Raw genomic sequence first — 18,898 nt, 5'->3', positions numbered from 1 at the left:
CGAAGTTGGCAGAGAGATTCGCGCATATACACGGTGGGTGTGCGCGCATATGCGCGAGCTGTGCACGCCATGTCCAGAGAGGCTCGCGCATATGCGCGACGTGTATCCGCGCATATGCGCGAGATAACCCGAGAGTTGGCAATTTTGAGTATGGGTCTCGCGCATATGCGCCGAATAAGGGCGCGCATATGCGCGAGCTACCGTGTAGACACGCGCCAGGGCTTATCGCCTCACGCATATGCGCGAGACGTGTTGTACGTAGAGTGAGCCATTTGCCTTGTTGCATGTACGTGTATGTATATATATATATATATATATATATATATATATATATATATATATATATATATAAATATATACGTTTTAATCTTGAGAAACGAGAAATTGAAGGAAACGTTGGTAAAAATTGTCCTTGAAGCTTAGGATCACGATTGTGCAAATCCGTCCGTCTGATTTTGAATCCGACTTCCGTACTGTGTTCATATCAACACAGGCTAAAACTGGACGTAAGTTTTACTACGTTTTGACATGCTTTGAAATTATGATGTTGTTAGAATTGAATGGAATTCATATATGATGTTCTTTACATGTTAGACATCATAGAATCGAAGTCAGATTACGAAACGGACTGATTATGGAATTGGGATGATTTTATGAAGTTAATAGACTGAGATATGATATCAGATTTTATCAGTATTGATTATTGGTTGAGGGAATTATTATCTGGTAATATTGTATTAACCGGGATATCGGGATTGTACTGTTATGTCGATGATTTGAATTAAATCCAGAGTATTCAGATTCAGTATTGAATTGAGAATGGAATATTGATATATGATTCTCGATATGTCATTTCAGATTTACAGAGACAGTCTTGAGTTCGGAACTGATATTGCTTCAGACCGAGACTACAAACGAAAGGTATAAGTCAATGTGGTATTGGGAGATCGACTTGAGTCGGTTTAGACTTGAGTTTCCCTAAATCACATACTTTACTTTATTACATTGATATTTGCTTTGATTTGATTGATGTACTTGTTCTCTTGAATTATAGATAGTAGGTATTAGACAGGTAATCTTGTGACGGAAGTGCCTGATAGTGGTGGGATCGCCACGAGCACATTGCACGATGTCACAAGATAGTATAAGAATCTTGGGACAAATGTGCCTGATAGTGGCGGGATCACCACGGGCACATTGCACGATGTCACAAGATAGGATATTGGCGATAGAGCCACAGTCCATGACGGTGAGGTCAGGACACTGGATGTTTGGTTATATCGACGTGGATAGAATTGGAGTCTTTTCTATTACTGTTGGTCGATATAGGAATACCCACATCTGGAAACCGGGATCCCTAGACTAGGATTGAGTCTAGTCTGAGTCGTGGAGTCACGAGCATTGTCGACGGTTTGATATTGATTATATTTCAGCTTTTGATATATATTGCATGTTTCGTTGATTTATATTGGGATTATATTCTCACCGGAATTATCTGGCTGTTGTCTTGTTTGTATGTGTACATGACAACATGTGAGACAAGATCAGGGTCCAGGAGATGAGGAGAGATCGTGATAGAGTGGAGATTTCGGACTTTGATGTATATAGGGTTTTGGCGCTTGATAATTAGATGTTGAACCTTAGTTTTTACATATTTGTAGACGGTACATGACTTGTACTTTATTTTATATTGAGTTGTATATTAGTGTGATCTCAGTACTTTCCGCATTAAAAAAAAAATTATGACCCTAATTACTTGATTAGTAAATTGATCCTGATGACGATTAAAAATTGATTAGCGTCCGAGTCCCCACAACAGGTGGTATTAGAGCGATAGATCCTTGAGACTGAGATAGGAGCTAGTGAGCGGGGTAGATTGAGTTTTATTTCCTGCTTCTGATTGCTAGCATGGTTGATTTTTTAATACATGTTTACCCGAAATATCTGATTTTGATATGGTATTGTGTATTATCTGGAATGGATCAGCTGTAAGATGATCCGAGGAGGATTGAAACCGATCTGTTGTAATTGGGTTACTAATCCATTTAATTATCATATATGCCTCCGAGAAGAGTACCAGAACAGGGTAGCACATCCAATCCTCCAATGGACGTTACAGCCACTCCAATGGAGACATTGTTAAAAAGGTTTCAGTCTTTCCATCCACCGACTTTGAGGGGTACGGAGAATTCCGTGGAGTGTGAGAGTTGGTTGGACGATATTTAGATGATGTTCGAATCTTTAGAGTATACTGACGAGCGGAGGGTGAAATTGATCGGACACCAGTTACACGCCGTTGCTAAAAACTGGTGGATCACAACGAAACGGGCATTGGAACACCGAGGTATGAATATTACCTGGAATTTATTTAAAACTGAATTCTATCAAAGGTTCTTTCCAGTGTCTTACAGAAAGGACAAGGGAGCCGAATTTTCTAATTTGAGACAGGTCCAGCTTAACATTGCGGAATATGTGGCCAAGTTCTCTTCACTGTTACGATTTGCTCCACATGTGGATGAACATGATGAGGTCGTCGCATATCAGTTCATAAATGGCCTAAATCCGGAAATATTTACGTTGGTAAACACTGGGAGGCCAAACAATTTTACCGACACCTTGAACAGAGCCAAGGGAGCCGAAGCCGGTCTAATGAGACAGAGAGGAGCTTCGTTTGTGCTTCCGGCACCGGGACCACAGCAACCACCTTCTCGATTCGAAGGTGGCAGCAGCAGTGGCAGGAATAAGGATTTCTTGAAGGCTAGAGGGAAGCAGTTCAAGAAGTCCGGAAGCAGTTCTTCTAGCTCTGGGAGTCCTCGACAGAGCCAGATCTATACTGGACCTATTTGCAATACTTGTGGAAGGAAGCATCCCGCTGAGCAGTTCCGAGGAGTGTTTGGCAGCTGTCGTATCTGCAAGCAACAAGGACACTTTGCCCGAATGTGTCCACAGATAAGTGCCCATGGATCCCAGGCAGCTGAGTCATTTGGATCAGTGGCTCAGACAGGTAGACGACCATCTGTTGTTCATTCTTTTCAGCCAGCACCGTCTACCCAGTCCCAGCAGAGGCCAGGAGGAATCCAGACAGTGAGCGAGCCTCCTAGACAGCAGGCCCGAGTTTTTGCTTTGACCGAGGAGCAGGCACAGAATGCACCTGATGATGTTGTGGCAGGTAACGGTGTTATTTCTGGTTATCCTGCATATGTATTGATTGATACTTGTGCATCGCATACTTTATTTCTGAGAAGTTTGCATTAAGTCATGCATTACCTATTGAGTCATTGTCTGCGGTAGTGTCTGTCTCTTCCCCATTAGGGACATGTTTGATATCGGTGAAGTCTGTGAAATCTTGTATACTGCAGTACGATGGGCATATGATTGAGTTAGACTGTATTTGTGCTTGGTTTATCTGATTGTGATTGTATTATCGGTATTGATATGTTGACCAAGTACCGAGCTACAGTTGATTGTTTCCACAAGATAGTGAGATTCAGACCTGAGATGGTTGAGGAGTGGAAATTTTACGGTAAGGGTTCTCGAGCTAGAATTCCTTTGATATCTGCAATAAATATGACTCGATTATTGCAGAAAGGATTGGATGGATTCCTGGTATATTCAGTTGATTTACTGAAGTCGAGCCCATCATTGGCGGACTTGCCAGTGGTGTGTGAGTTTGCTGATGTCTTTCCAGGTGAGATTCCTGGATTGCCTCCGATTCGAGAGATAGACTTCAGCATTGAGTTAATGCCAGGAATAGTTCCGATTTCGAGGGCTCCGTACAGGATGACACCGATCGAGTTAAAAGAATTGAAAGAACAGTTGGAGGATTTATTGGCCAAGGGGTATATCAGACCGAGTGTATCTCCTTGGGGTGCTCCAGTACTGTTCGTAAGGAAAAAGGATGGGTCGATGAGACTTTGTATTGACTACCGGCAACGGTAAAGAATAAATATCCATTGCCTCGGAATTGATGATTTATTTGATCAGTTGCAGGGTTCTTCGGTATATTCCAAGATCGATCTGAGATCTGGATACCATCAACTGAGAGTCAGGGATTCTGATATCTCAAAGACAGCATTCAGAACCAGGTATTGACACTATGAATTTATTGTCATGTCATTTGGTTTGACGAATGCACCAGTGGCATTTATGGGATTAATGAACCTTGTCTTTCAGAAATATCTCGATGATTTTGTGATTATTTTCATCGATAATATTTTGATCTATTCAAAGAATGTGATGGAGCATGCTGAGCATTTAAGAACTGTGTTGAGAATTTTGAGGGAGGAAAAACTGTATGCTAAACTGTCGAAATGCGAGTTCTGGTTGAAACAGGTGGTATTTCTGAGGCATATTATATCCGGAGACGGGATATCCGTTGATCCCAGTAAGGTTGAAGCAGTGATTTCTTGGCCGAGACCGAATCTGTACTAGAGATACGCAGCTTTATGGGTTTGGCAAGATATTATCGCCGATTCATTAAAGATTTTTCGAGTATTGCCAAACCGATTACACAGTTGACTCAGAAGAATGCTCCATTTGTTTAGTCTGAGGAATGTTAGACCAGTTTTCTTGAATTAAAGAAAAGACTGACCAGTGCTCCGGTGTTGACTATCCCGTTAGGTACTGGTGGTTTTGTTGTTTATTGTGATGCATCTCACCGGGGATTGGGTTGTGTGCTGATGCAGCGAGGGCATGTTATCGCTTATGCCTCAAGACAGCTGAAACCCCATGAATCTCGTTATCCAATTCATGATCTAGAATTGGCAGCCATCGTCTTTGCATTGAAGATATGACGACATTATCTATACGGTGAGAAGTTTGAGATCTATTCTGATCACAAAAGCTTGAAATATCTGTTTTCATAGTCCGAATTGAATATGAGACAGCGGAGATGGCTTTATTTGCTTAAAGATTTTGATTGTGAAATCAAATACTACCCAGGAAAATCCAATGCAGCAGCTGATGCACTGAGTCGAAAGGTATGTTCTTTATCCTTATCGACTACGGGTGTTTCGAATTTGATTGAAGACTGCTTTTTGTCTGGATTAGTATTTGAGACAGATCGGAGACCTATGAGATTATATACTATTCAAGCTGAACCAAAGCTGATTTGAGAATTAAAGCAGCTCAGAAAGTTGATCAGAATATACAGAGGTCGATTGTTATGGTCAGAGCTGGACATCGATCAGAATATCAGGTTCAAAATGATATTTTGTAGGTGAATAGTCGTCTTGTTGTGCCGAATGTTTCGGATTTAAGACGACAAATACTGACAGAAGCGCACAACAGTCGTTTTAGCATTCATCCTGGTGGCAGGAAAATGTATAATCATTTGAAGACACCATATTGGTGGAAGCAAATGAAATCAGATGTTACTGAATTTGTAGCCAAGTGTCTGAATTGCCAACAGGTGAAGGCTGAAAAAAAGAAACCAGTAGGATTGTTACAGAGTTTGTCGATTCCTGAATGGAAATGAGATCACATTTCCATTGATTTTGTGACACAGTTGCCAAGATCCTCCCGAGGTAGTGATGCAATTTGGGTCGTGATTGATCGATTGACCAAATCTGCATGTTTCATTCCATACAAGATGACGTACCGATATGATCAGATGGCCGATATCTACTTCAAAGAGGTGGTCAGACTGCACGGAGTGCCGAAGTCGATTGTGTCAGACAGTGATCCTCGGTTTCCTTCGCACTTCTGGCAGAGTTTACAGCAAGCTCTCGGTACGAAGTTACATCTTAGTACCGCATATCACCCCCAGACTGACGGAAAGTCAGAGCGGACAATTCAGGCATTGGAAGATATGCTGAGAGCTGTAGTGCTTGATTTTAGCACTAATTGGCAAGATACATTGCCTCTTTGTGAATTTTCGTACAACAACAGCTATCAAACGAGTATTGAGATGGCTCCATTCGAAGCGTTGTACGGAAAGAAGTGCTGATCTCCTCTTTATTGGGATGATATCTCTGAAGTTCCGGAGACTGGACCTGATATGATCAGAGATATAACTAAAAAAGTGAAACTAATTCAGAAGAAAATTAAGGCAGCTCAGGACCGACAAGCCAAATATGCCAACCTTCGACGTAGACCGTTGGTATTTGAGACTCGAGATCGAGTATTTTTGAAGATTTCTCCATTCAGAGGTGTGGTTAGATTTGGGAAGAAAGGGAAATTGTCTCCACGATATGTTGGTCCATATGAGATTCTCGAAAAGATAGGAGATCGTGCCTATCGACTCGCCTTGCCGCCTTTGTTATCGGAGATACATGATGTTTTTCATGTATCTATGCTGCGGAAGTATCTCCCTGATGATTCTCATGTTATTCAACCAGACGAGACCGAGCTGGATGAGACATTGAGTTATGTCGAGAAACCGATTCGGATTATCGATCGTAAAGAAAAACAGCTCAGAACAAAGACGATTCCTCTTGTGAAAGTTCAATGGACTCGTCATGGCATCGAAAGAAGCTAGTTGGGAGACTGAATCTGATATGAGACAAGAATTCCAGCATTATTTCACTGATGTAAATTTTTATTCGGTTGGTGATTATAAAAAGATTAATCGGGACACGATTTGAGTCGGCGTGAAATGAATTATGTGCGAGGACAGTACCTCTCTCGCACATGCGCGACATGAGATGCGCACATGCGTGAAGTGGGCGGAGAGTCTCGCGCATATGCGCGAGCTGTGCACGCCATGTCCAGAGAGCCTCGCGCATATGCGCGACGTATATCCGCGCATATGCGCGAGATAACCCGAGAGTTGGCAATTTTGAGTATGGGTCTCGCGCATATGCGCCGAGTAAGGGCGCGCATATGCGCGAGCTACCATGTAGACACGCGCCAGGGCTTATCGCCTCGCGCATATGCGCGGAAGAGGGTCGCGCATATGCGCGAGACGTGTTGCACGTAGAGTGATCAATTTTCCTTGTTGCATGTACGTGTGTGTATGTATATATATATATATATATATATATATATATATATATATCAACATATACGTTTTAATCTTGATAAACGAGAAATTGAAGGAAACGTTGGTAAAAATTGCCCTTGAAGCTTAGGATCGCGATTGTGCAAAATCCGTCCGTCTGATTTTGAATTCGACTTCGCTACTGTGTTCATATCAACACAGGCTACAACTGGACGTAAGTTTTACTACGTTTTGACATGCTTTGAAATTATGATGTTGTTAGAATTGAATGGAATACATATATGATGTTCTTGACATGTTAGACATCATAGAATCGAAGTCAGATTACGAAACGGACTGATTATGGAATTGTGATGATTTTATGAAGTTAATAGACTGAGATATGATATCAGATTTTATCAGTATTGATTATTGGTTGAGGGAATTATTATCTGGTGATATTGTATTAACCGGGATATCGGGATTGTACTGTTATGTCGATGATTTGAATTAAATCCAGAGTATTCAGATTCAGTATTGAATTGAGAATGGAATATTGATATATGATTCTCGATATGTCATTTCAGATTTACAGAGATAGTCTTGAGTTCGGAACTGATATTGCTTCAGACCGAGACTACAAACGAAAGGTATAAGTCAATGTGGTATTGGGAGATCGACTTGAGTCGGTTTAGACTTGAGTTTCCCTAAATCACATACTTTACTTTATTGCATTGATATTTGCATTGATTTGATTGATGTACTTGTTCTCTTGAATTATAGATAACAGGTATTAGACGATTAATCTTGTGACAGAAGTGCCTGATAGTGGTGGGATCGCCACGGGCACATTGCACGATGTCACAAGATAGTATAGGAATCTTGGGACAGATGTGCCTGATAGTGGCGGAATCGCCACGGGCACATTGCACGATGTCACAAGATAGGATATTGGCGATAGGGCCACAGTCCATGACGGTTTGGTCAGGACACTGGATGTTTGGTTATATCGACGTGGATAGAACTGGAGTCTTTTCTATTACTGTTGGTCGATATAGGAATACCCACAGCTGGAAACCGGGATCCCTAGACTAGTATTGAGTCTAGTCTGAGTCGTGGAGTCACGAGCATTGTCGACAGTTTGATATTGATTATGTTTCAGCTTTTTATATATATTGCATGTTTCGTTGATTTATATTGGGATTATATTCTCACCGGAATTATCCGGCTGTTGTCTTGTTTGTATGTGTACATGACAACAGGTGGGACAGGATCAGGGTCCAGGAGATGAGGAGAGATCGTGATAGAGTGGAGACTTCGGACTTTGATATATATAGGGTTTTGGCGCTTGATAATTAGATGTTGAACCTAAGTTTTTACTGATTTGTAGACGGTACAGGACTTGTACTTTATTTTATATTGAGTTGTATATTAGTGTGATCTCACTACTTTCCGCATTAAAAAAAATTATGACCCTAATTACTTGATTAGTAAATTGATCCTGATGACGATTAAAAATTGATTAGCGTCTGAGTCCCCACACTTTTATTCTCATTTATCATTTATTTACTCGATTTATAATGTACTGTAAGAACTACTGTAACTGTCAGAACATATCGAGTTGATTGAATAGTTGATAGAAGTTTCAATTCAATAGGGTTGGTGAACCGAGTTGAAGTGAGTTTGTACCAAAAGTTGTACCGATAAAATTTTCATTGTGATCCTTTTGGAAATAGAAGATAGGGGAGACGTAAAAGTTTTGTCTTCGAAGTTCTATAAAAAAAACTCTCTTCTATATTTACTTTCAGTCGTTTCTTTACTTAATCTGATCATATTTACATATAACTTATTCATTTTGTATACTGAGTTATTTTTGCGTTTATCTGTTAGTTGCTCTACATACTTAGTTTGAACGAAAAATTCATTCGAGCCTCTTACATGGCTTAAGTTTGCGAAATCGGTCTGTTTATATTAAAGAATTTATCCACCCCTCCAAACGGAATAATTGTATATTTATTAATGAAATAAATTAACAAAATTTATATGTATGAAATTTTTTTTATACATCTTAACCGATCGTTTAAAATTTCACTATATATAAAAATAGTTTAATGCATAAGGTTCTAATTATAAATATTAATAATCCACATCTTGATATAATTTAAGGAAAATTAAATAAAATAAACTTCTATCTACATTATTCTGCTAATGTATAATTAGAAAAAAGTTCAACAAAATTACTTGATGTAGAAAACATATTAGCAGTGAAATATATAGCCTCGCAGAAAAATAAAGTGAATTACCAATGAATCTCTTCAATAAGAAACGAGTTAGTATATGAGCGCTCTCTTAACGTGGGGACAGTCACTGCGTTCCAACGAAACTAAAGTAGACATTATTTTCTCCGAAGTTTTTACTCAGAAATTTATTATGACGGCATAATCAAAGGCAAGTCTCCTTTCGATTTTCCCATAATTACTGCGTCAACCAAAACGGAAAGCAGGGTTAAAAGCCTCAGACCAAGAAATCTAAATCACAGAGAAAAATTAAATATGAAAATCCAACATTAAATTCTCTGTTCCCCTTTCTGTACTTAAACAGACACACACGTTCTCCTTTCACTTGGTATTTAGATAGATTAGATTGGATACCCACCCGTGTGCCTCCATTAATGCAACGCCATTTTCACGCACTGCATCCTTCACTGTGTGAGCAGACGCCCATGGATTCCTCGCTGATGGTGTTCCTGTCCACCATCTTCGTTCCTCTCGCGTTATCTCTGTCTCTGTTCGTTGTCCTACGCGCCACCGCGCGGCGGAAGCTGCGGCTGCCGCCGGGGAACCTGGGGCTGCCGTTCCTTGGGGAGACCCTGCAACTCATCGCGGCGTACAAGACGGAGAACCCGGAGCCGTTCATCGACTACAGGGTGGCGAGATACGGCGCCGTCTTCACTACGCATGTGTTTGGCGAGCCGACGGTGTTCTCTGCCGATCCGGAGACGAACCGGCTCATCCTGCAGAACGAGGGCCGGCTGTTCGAGTCGAGCTACCCCGGTTCGATACAGAACCTACTTGGCCGGCACTCGCTGCTGCTGATGAGGGGGAGCCTGCACAAGAGGATGCATTCGCTGACCATGAGCTTCGCCAACTCCGCCATTATCAGGGACCATCTCTTGGTCGACATAGACCGGCTCGTCCGGTTCAACATGGACTCATGGACCGGCCGGGTCGTTCTCATGGACGAAGCCAAGAAGGTAAGCATACAAGACTAATCAGTCAAATCTAATCTTATTCTTAATTGAAAATTCTTCTTGTAAAAAATTCAATCTTTTTTTTTTTTATTTCTAAAACCCATCTTTCTTCAAATAAATAAATAATTAAAATAAAAAAATATACAATAATCATAATTAATAAAATCTTATACCTGCATAGGTGGTTCTTAAATTATTATTTTTTGCAAAATATCAAATCTTTATATAACAAACACATAAACCGAACTATAATTGATCAGTGTAAGACGATTTCACGGATCATATATTATGATACAGATCTTTTGTTTGGGTCATCAATGAAAAAATATTATTTTTTATACTAAAAGTATTGCTTTTTCAGTGTGAATATCGATAGGGTTATCTGGTCTCACAGATAAAAATTCATGAGATCGTCTCATAAGAGATCTACTCTCGACCAAAATAAAGAGAAAAAGAACTATTAGATAAAAAAAAATAGTAAATAAGATTTTTGTGTTTAAATTATAAGTTGTTGAGAGCGTGTGGCATAATTTCATGTTACGAGCACCGAGATCGAACTTGATGACTCGGATTTCCAACAAATTTCTAAGGTTAAGTTTGCATTTTTACACCACACACACAATCACGCGGGTGTGTGTGTGATATATATAAATTATAATTTCAATTAATAATATTATTAATTGAAGATAATTATATATAATATAAGCTTTGGAAGCATAACGAACCCACAAACATGTGCATGTAGTATGATGCACTTATTTCTCTTTGCCTTTTAGTGCATTCTGTTTTGTTCTCTCATCATTCTATATGAATGGATATCATATACTTTTCATTAATTAAGAAGCTTCTTATATGCTTAATAATTAATTATGGGGACCAATTATATTGTTTTATATATATATACATTTAAAAAAAATTGTTTAACCTTCTTGAAATTTCTAAATATAATGGAAACATATGATTTTTCATGTTATATTTAAAGATGAATCTCGAATCTGAGAACTCGTCTGATCAACAAGGTCCGATTCAATCAAGGGAAAGTTGAAATACTAGAGTTGCCCTTTTGGAAAAATCTTGAATTTAGTTTTTTTTTATGCATTTAATTTAATATGTTTTTTTTTTTTGGGAGGGTTGTGCAGATAACTTTTCAGTTAACAGTGAAGCAACTGATGAGCTTTGATCCGTGTGAATGGACGGAGAATCTGATGAAAGAGTACATGCTAGTTATTGAAGGCTTTTTTACCATTCCTTTGCCCTTTTTCTCCACCACATATAGAAGGGCTATTCAAGTAATTATTCAATCTTCCATTTATTTATTTATTCTTAAAAAATTATTTATTTTCGTTTTTTTTTTCTGATATTCGAATTTTGTTATGTTGGGTATTTGATTATTTTTTTTTTTAAAAAAAAAAATTCCTTTCCAGTGATGTAAATTTAGTGATTTTAAAAAAGTTTACCACTTGGTTTCACGTAATTGAATCTTAAATAATCTAAGTTTTAATTTTCGGTGAATTGTTTAGGTTTGCATCAAAATCCGTCTATTTTCTTTTAACATAATTAAATTATAGAGACAATTTGATGTTTACTTTTGAAAAAAAATAAATTGTACTTTATAAACCTGATTTTTATCTAATATATCATTTCAAATAGATATAAAGTTTTAATAAAATGATTAAATTTATACCAATAAACTGATTAAAAATCAATGCATGGTTAATATAATAAGCAATAAATATTAACGTATGCTGTAATTATTTGAAGGCTAGGAGAAAGGTTGCGGAGGCGTTGAATTTGGTGGTGAGGGAGAGGAGAAAAGAGAGCGAGAAAGGAGAGATAAAGAAGGACATGCTGGCGGCGCTGCTGGAAGAGGGCGGCGGCTGCGGCGGGAACTTCTCCGACGAGGAAATAGTTGACTTCATGCTCGCTTTGCTGGTTGCTGGGTATGAAACCACGTCCACAATTATGACTCTCGCCGTTAAATTCCTCACAGAGACCCCGCGTGCATTGGCTCAACTCAAGGTGACTTTTCCTTTACTCTGTCTCTCTCACTCTTTTAGAATAATAATAATAAGTGTATATATATAAGAACGTGTGTCATTTTACTAAAATTTATAGTTAATAACAAAGATATTATTAACGATTCTTTTACCCTTCTAATCTATTATAATATTTACTCAAACAAAATCATTTACGAAACATTTTTTTTTATTTTTAAAATGTAGGTGATATGGTTATTTTGTGATCACCAGGGACGGAGCCACCCCAAAGTCTGGGGTGGGCTCTAGTCCAGACTTGATTTTTGGGCTTATCTAAAAATATGGATGGAGTTTTTTTTTTTTTTTTTTTTAAATTTTAGCCGATTTTAGCCCACAAATTTAAAAAATAAAATAAAATTGAGTATATCACAAATTTTAACCCACATTTTAGCCCAGGATCGAAACTTTTTCTGAATAAGTCCATATTATTTTATGTGATTTTTTACCCTCATAATCTATTATCATATATAATAATAATTGTATAGATAATATAGACATATATAGTGTAACTATCATAAGTGACGTCTTTCATTTTCTTTCATCATAATTGACGTTTTTCATTTTCTTTCATAAAAAGGTGGCCCCATTTTTATTCAGGGGCTCGTTGCCTAAATTCTCATCTAAACGATGAGGATAAGAATAAAATTATTCTCTCTTTAAAATGATATTATATCTATCACCAAACTAAATTTAAATAATAACCCCCAATTTCATATTAAAAAAAAAACTATCAATCTAAAGAAGGGGAAAATTTCTTTTCCTATGAATCTAGCTCGAAAACTATTGTATAAGATTCAAAATCCGCTTTTACAAAAATCAACATTATATAATAAAATAAAATTACTTTATATTTTATATAGATATTTATAATTGTTATTTCCATCCAGATTCCAGATGTTATAAAAGCATTAAAAAATTCTAAGATGGTAACAATTTTTTTTTTTTTTTAAGTTAGTACAAAATTTATTTAAATTAATTAACCTCAAGATATTTATATAATTATATCTATATCTCACATGCATTTACCATGCGTTGTTGGGAAGATTAGGCCTTGGTTGGCAACAAATGGGGATGGATGGGTAGGCAAAGTTATACAAACAAAGACAAAGATAAAAACGAAACAGCTTTATTGAATCACTTCTTGCCAAGTAAGGTAGTTTTAAAATTCGGGTTAATCTAAGGCAGTTACGTTCATTGGGCAGATTGGTCGGATTTAAAATGTCGGGTAAGAAGTTTATTACAATTTGGTCTTCGAGTTCGAAATCTCGTCTCAAAGTTACTTATTAGTCAAAATGATGAAAACGACGTTTCAGCGCCCGTAATTCATTGTCCACACGTGTGCATGTCAAAGTAATGACCCATGCGCCTTTTTCTTGATGGTTGCCCACTCTTTTAAGTGGACTACATGATGCCAAGTTTCATGGGGCATTCATGTCATTTCCTTTTCTGTCTGGCCTGATTTAAAATACCAAATCGATTTACTTTTGTATTAGATATATCTTATTTGGATCATCCAACAAAAAAATAGTACTTCTTATGTTAAGAGTATTGCTTTTTATTTGAATATCAGTAAGGTTGACCCGCCTCACAGATAATAATAATTATATAAATACATTGTCAATGATGTGTGTACGATGGTATTAGATAAATAAAAAGATAAATGATTTATAGATTAAGGATAATATTGCCATTTTACTAAAAATAGCTTGGAAGAAATTTTGTCCAGACACTCAAATTTTAGCTTATTTTAACTTTATATTTTTATTTCCAAACATTTCCTATTTTTCTTCTCGCCCACTTGAAAATAATATATAGAATAATCATTTTAAAATAAATAAAAGTTCTCCAAAATATTCTGTAATAATATTATCCCAGTTATCCAATAAACAATTTTGAAAAGACACATAAAAAATTTCTATGACAAAAATATGATAGACTTTAGGAGAAAGAGCGAGCATGTATCACATCACGTAAACACGACGCATGCATGTGCTCAATTAGCAAGTGCATAACAGGAAGAGCATATTGAACCAAGGTTATATATCTCACTAACCCCTTTTGTTTAACAGGAAGAGCATATTGAAATTTTGGCTAAAAAAAGTGAAAATGAGGCTCTTCAATTGGAAGATTATAAATCCATGCCTTTCACTCAATGTGTAAGTTCATGATATCATAACCTCATTCTAAGTGACGAAACTTGCATCGCTTTCTCATCAGCCATTCATCGAAACTCACTCTTATGTTCTTCAGGTTGTAAATGAAACTCTCCGGGTATCTAACATAATCAGCGGGGTCTTTCGACGAGCAATGACAGATGTTACCATCAAAGGTAATAATAAGAAGGTCGAAACGCTCTTTTCGTGGTTAATGGCGATTTGAGTGTCATACTTTCATATATAAACTTGTTAGCAATGGCCAATTATTTTTCTACTATATATATTGATGTTTATATCCTGTGAGTGGAAATACCCAAGTCCAACTCCAGCAGTACATATTAGAGCTTGACTCAATTGGTTATAATCAACTCAAGTTCTAGTAGTTCGAAAATCATTTTCCCCGACTTGTGAAGTGCTCAAACTTGACATTAATTAGCCTCTAGAATACGTAACTGGAGTTCAAGTAAGCTAGATTTGTTCGAACCGCGCCCCCAATATCTACTTTCTTGTTCATGTTATCTATGTAGTAGAGAAATGAGGTTCTTAGATTTTGTTGTTCTGAGAATGGTGTTATGTTGATGGGCTATATATAGATGGTTACACAATTCCAAAAGGGTGGAAGGTTTTCGCTTCTCTTCGAGCCGTACACATGGATCATGATCATTTCAAAGCCGCTCGCACTTTTAATCCCTGGCGGTGGCAGGTCTATTTCCCCCTCGGATTTGAACCCCTCTCTGCTCTTTTTATAGAATGCTCGGTCTCATGATAGGCACATGTATTCTAACTTTCTAATACAAATATGCATATGTGACTAGCAGAACGGTTCAGGATCCAGTACTAGTTGTTCGACAAACGTGTTCACTCCATTCGGTGGAGGGCCAAGGCGTTGCCCGGGAGCCGAGCTTGCTAGGGTCGAGCTCTCGGTGTTTCTTCATCGCTTAGTCACTCAGTTCAGGTATCACATCAGTTTTTAGTACCCGACAACCCCATATTATAAGCTTGGTTAATCACTCATCAGCTGGAATTCGATTTCTGACAGTTGGGTGCCAGCGGAACAGGACAAGTTGGTGTTCTTTCCGACCACCCGAACCCAAAAACGGTATCCGATTCTGGTTCAAAAGTTGCATGAAGTTCGAGCCAGATGAATAGAGTGTATGGAAACAACTTTGTAGATCAATGCACAATATATTGCTGTATATTCCATAAATTAATTTTCTATATTAGTTGACGTCATATTCTATTTCATATTTCCCATCCATCCATAAAATAATGCAAGTTTTTGTGGTAAAAAATCTCGTTGGGTACGATACACTACTAGTATAAATTGGTGTCATATCACATGAATAAAACTCACGGACGAAAACCAATACGATTTTTACTATCTATGTTGTTATATTTTAGTTTGAGTCATTTATATTTCCAAGTTTGGAATTTTAGTGTTCAATGAGAGTGATGATGTAATAATATATATGTATAGTGTTGGATCTCGGTTTTCTACGTACCCAAACGCAGCAAAAATTTAAAAAAAATTATATCTTGACTTTCAAGATCTTTTTGGACACTCATATGGTTTTAACAATTATACATTCATAGAAGTAAATCATTATACATTTGGTGAATAGATCACTAGGCTCTAACTATTCCAGGAATAGCGGAGATAGTTCTTGATGAATTCCCTACGAACTATCTTCAGATCTCCTTTGTGTATTCTTCTAATCAGGTCCACGACTAAATGATGTGTTCCTCTTTTAAATAGTACTAGAATATTTGAAAGAAGTTTTACGTTGGATCAAATTTTTGACAGAGGATTCAAATCTCTTTTTTCTTGAAAAGTGGCCAAAATTTTGGGAGGATTTTTTATTTGTGATTCTCGACCATCACAATTAGAATTGGTGGAGGCTTGGTCTTTTTTTTTTTTCCCCCCTTAAAAACAATAGTCTTCACCTAAATTTCATAATTAACATTAATGAGCTTAAGTAATTAATTGGGCTATTCCAACTAGTTTAATTAATTAATCAAAATCCATTAATAACTTTAATTATTTAATATGTTAGACTTGTGCTCCTACAAGCCCATTAAACATACTCCCAATATATTTAGTAAACTCAACTTTTGAGCTTAACAAATTAAATCCATTATAAATTCAATATTTGAATTTAGTATTTAAATTATACATTCAACTCCTTGAATTTATCACCTCCAAAATTTAATGAACTCAACTTTTGAGTTTATAAATTAAATTCTCAAATTTTATAAATTCAACTCCTTGAATTTATATTTTCTCAAACTTTAATTATTGTAAATTCAATTCCTTGAATTTACTATATCATAATATAAATTCAACTCCTTGAATTTATTCTATCAACGAGAACAAACGATCCAGTGCTTGTGTGACCATCAATGGTTCAGAGATATAGCTAGCCGTGGGTTCACAACCCTTTGTGATTCAGAATAACATTTATTCTTATTCGGGCTTATCGTACTTAGCCCCATTTTTTTCATCAACACCTTGATCAAGAATGTCAGAACTCATTTCTGATTGCACCCATCGGATCATGGTAAGAGCGTCTAGTAGCATCGTCCCATGATCCTCTAGGTATCACTGATATTGCCTGCAAGAACCAGTCGATTATGATTAACGTACAGTACGGTCCCTTCATCTCATATATCTCGATCGAATCTGCAACCATTGGTACATCGAGGTTGCATATTAATTCGATAACTATGTGACACATATAATAGTGGCATCGCGTGTACTATTAGAGAACTCCTTCTCCAACGTACATCTCATACTCTAGCCAGAGATTCCATGCACTATTATTTCATCAGATCACGTAGGATATCCATACCCATATGTGAGCAGTGAATCCCAGACTACAATGCACTCGCTCCTATACGTGTCGCAACTGTACCCAACCTCGTCACCTGATGACTCTCTTGGAGCGGGTAAACGAGTCAAAGCACAGCCCTAGCATATAAAGCCTCAGTGTTGTCCCGGGTCATAAGGACTAATGGTGTATAATCATAACCACGGACTTATCCTCTCGATGAATGTTAACCACTTGGAAATTCAGATGGAGGGTTGTTCGGTATAATCATCATATGAATACCCATCTGCTTGTTTGGATATCTCTATGCCCTTACCAAGAAACGCAGTACACAACTTCACATATGTTAGTCTCGAGCTCAAAGAGACCTTTATCCATGTTTTAGGCGGCTGAATTGACTAGGAACAAATTTAGAATATGCAGTGTTTACAAATGAGTTTCAACATCGAATTACGATTCATTTGTATTAAAGCATAATCAAGAACTTTATCAATGCTGATCGCATGGGTATACAGATAATATAAAGGCCTAAAAATCCTTGCTTGAAAATTTGAGGAAAATTAAAATTTTCTTTTAAACTAAACGAAGTATCAAATTCATAAAATAAACTATTAAATAATGTTTAATGTTTAAAAATAGCAGCGGAAGAATTTAATGTGTAGAACCCGTAATTAGACTACGTACAAGCCATGCATAATTCTAGTATTTTGAATTTAATTGACTTCATTGCATGAATATTTAAATGCTTTCCTTTGAAGTTAATTATTTTATCCATCAGTTTGATTTTTATTCATTTCAGTTATTTCAGTGAGGCCGGACTGGAGTTGGAACTTTGAGATAGAATTTAAGATTCAGAAAACATTTCCAGGATTTATTTTAGCTAGCAAGTAAGTTCATTTAAGTTAATAAGAAAGTTTGAGGATTTATTTAGTTACTTGAGGTGAGTAGGAAATTAATTCAATTAAGTTCCAATTATTAAGGGTTTTATTCACTAAATTATTTAAGGGATTAGTGAGGCTTTTAAGAGTTATTAATTTAGTAAATAAACAAAACTTCCCATTCATTTTTATTAATAAATTTCGGCCCCTAGTTGATAGTGTATTGCTTTGCCAACTCATCACCCTTTTGACCCTTTCTTTGCATGTAATTATTAGGATAATTCTATGATTTTTGGGAGCACCAATTAATTAATTATTAGAGCTTATCCTAACCCATTCCTAGCCTTGAAGAAATCGGCTACCCCATTCTAGAATCATCCAACAAGCCATTTGCTATCAACCAAATTAAAAATTTAAAAAGGGGGAGACTTGGTCTTGATTTCTCCCATATATTTTGCACCCACTCCCCTCACTCTCCTAACCATTTTCCCCTCTTCCTAATCTCGAAAATCAGAGCACTTTTCAGAGTAAAAATCGTGGGTTTCTTAGCTAGAAACAAGAAAGAAAATCAGTGGCAAACAAGGAAGCTAGATCGCACCACTCCTCCGCGCCGAATCATTTCATTCTTTCGTTTTCTTTCGAAACAAAACCAGGCATGCATATATTCTCCTTGACTCTTCAATCAAGTCATAATATCCTTTATTTTCATTACATGATCATGATTTGTTAAGCAAAAACCGAAATGTTTCATGAATTTTTCAGAAAACAACACATGCAGATTTTCGAATTTTGCTTGGCAAGCTTCACGGTTTCTTTTGGTTTGTGGGTTTC

General features: G+C 37.1%; 1 protein-coding gene across 1 annotated transcript; it reads left to right on the top strand.

The window, feature by feature from the left end:
• Positions 1 to 9,447: 9,447 nt before the first annotated feature.
• On the top strand, positions 9,448 to 15,604 carry LOC140804929 (3beta,22alpha-dihydroxysteroid 3-dehydrogenase-like). The gene is made up of 8 exons (XM_073161087.1): positions 9,448 to 10,172; positions 11,309 to 11,458; positions 11,931 to 12,188; positions 14,275 to 14,361; positions 14,456 to 14,534; positions 14,955 to 15,064; positions 15,180 to 15,316; positions 15,401 to 15,604. The coding sequence occupies exons 1-8, from the start codon at positions 9,591 to 9,593 to the stop codon at positions 15,504 to 15,506; spliced, it is 1,509 nt and encodes a 502-aa protein (XP_073017188.1). The 5' UTR covers positions 9,448 to 9,590; the 3' UTR covers positions 15,507 to 15,604.
• The last annotated feature ends 3,294 nt before the right edge of the window (positions 15,605 to 18,898 follow it).

Source organism: Primulina eburnea, chromosome 11, assembly GCF_022965805.1.
Source record: "Primulina eburnea isolate SZY01 chromosome 11, ASM2296580v1, whole genome shotgun sequence".
NCBI lineage: Eukaryota > Viridiplantae > Streptophyta > Magnoliopsida > Lamiales > Gesneriaceae > Primulina > Primulina eburnea.
This window is presented reverse-complemented; position numbering and strand designations above follow the sequence as displayed.

Bases quoted from the DNA above. Each gene is read 5' to 3' on its own strand.
- LOC140804929 (XM_073161087.1), top strand. From the start codon at position 9,591: ATGCAACGCCATTTTCACGCACTGCATCCTTCACTGTGTGAGCAGACG. The intron at 10,173-11,308 runs GTAAGCATACAA...AGGGTTGTGCAG, and splicing joins TCATGGACGAAGCCAAGAAG to ATAACTTTTCAGTTAACAGT. The intron at 15,065-15,179 runs GTCTATTTCCCC...TGTGACTAGCAG, and splicing joins TTAATCCCTGGCGGTGGCAG to AACGGTTCAGGATCCAGTAC.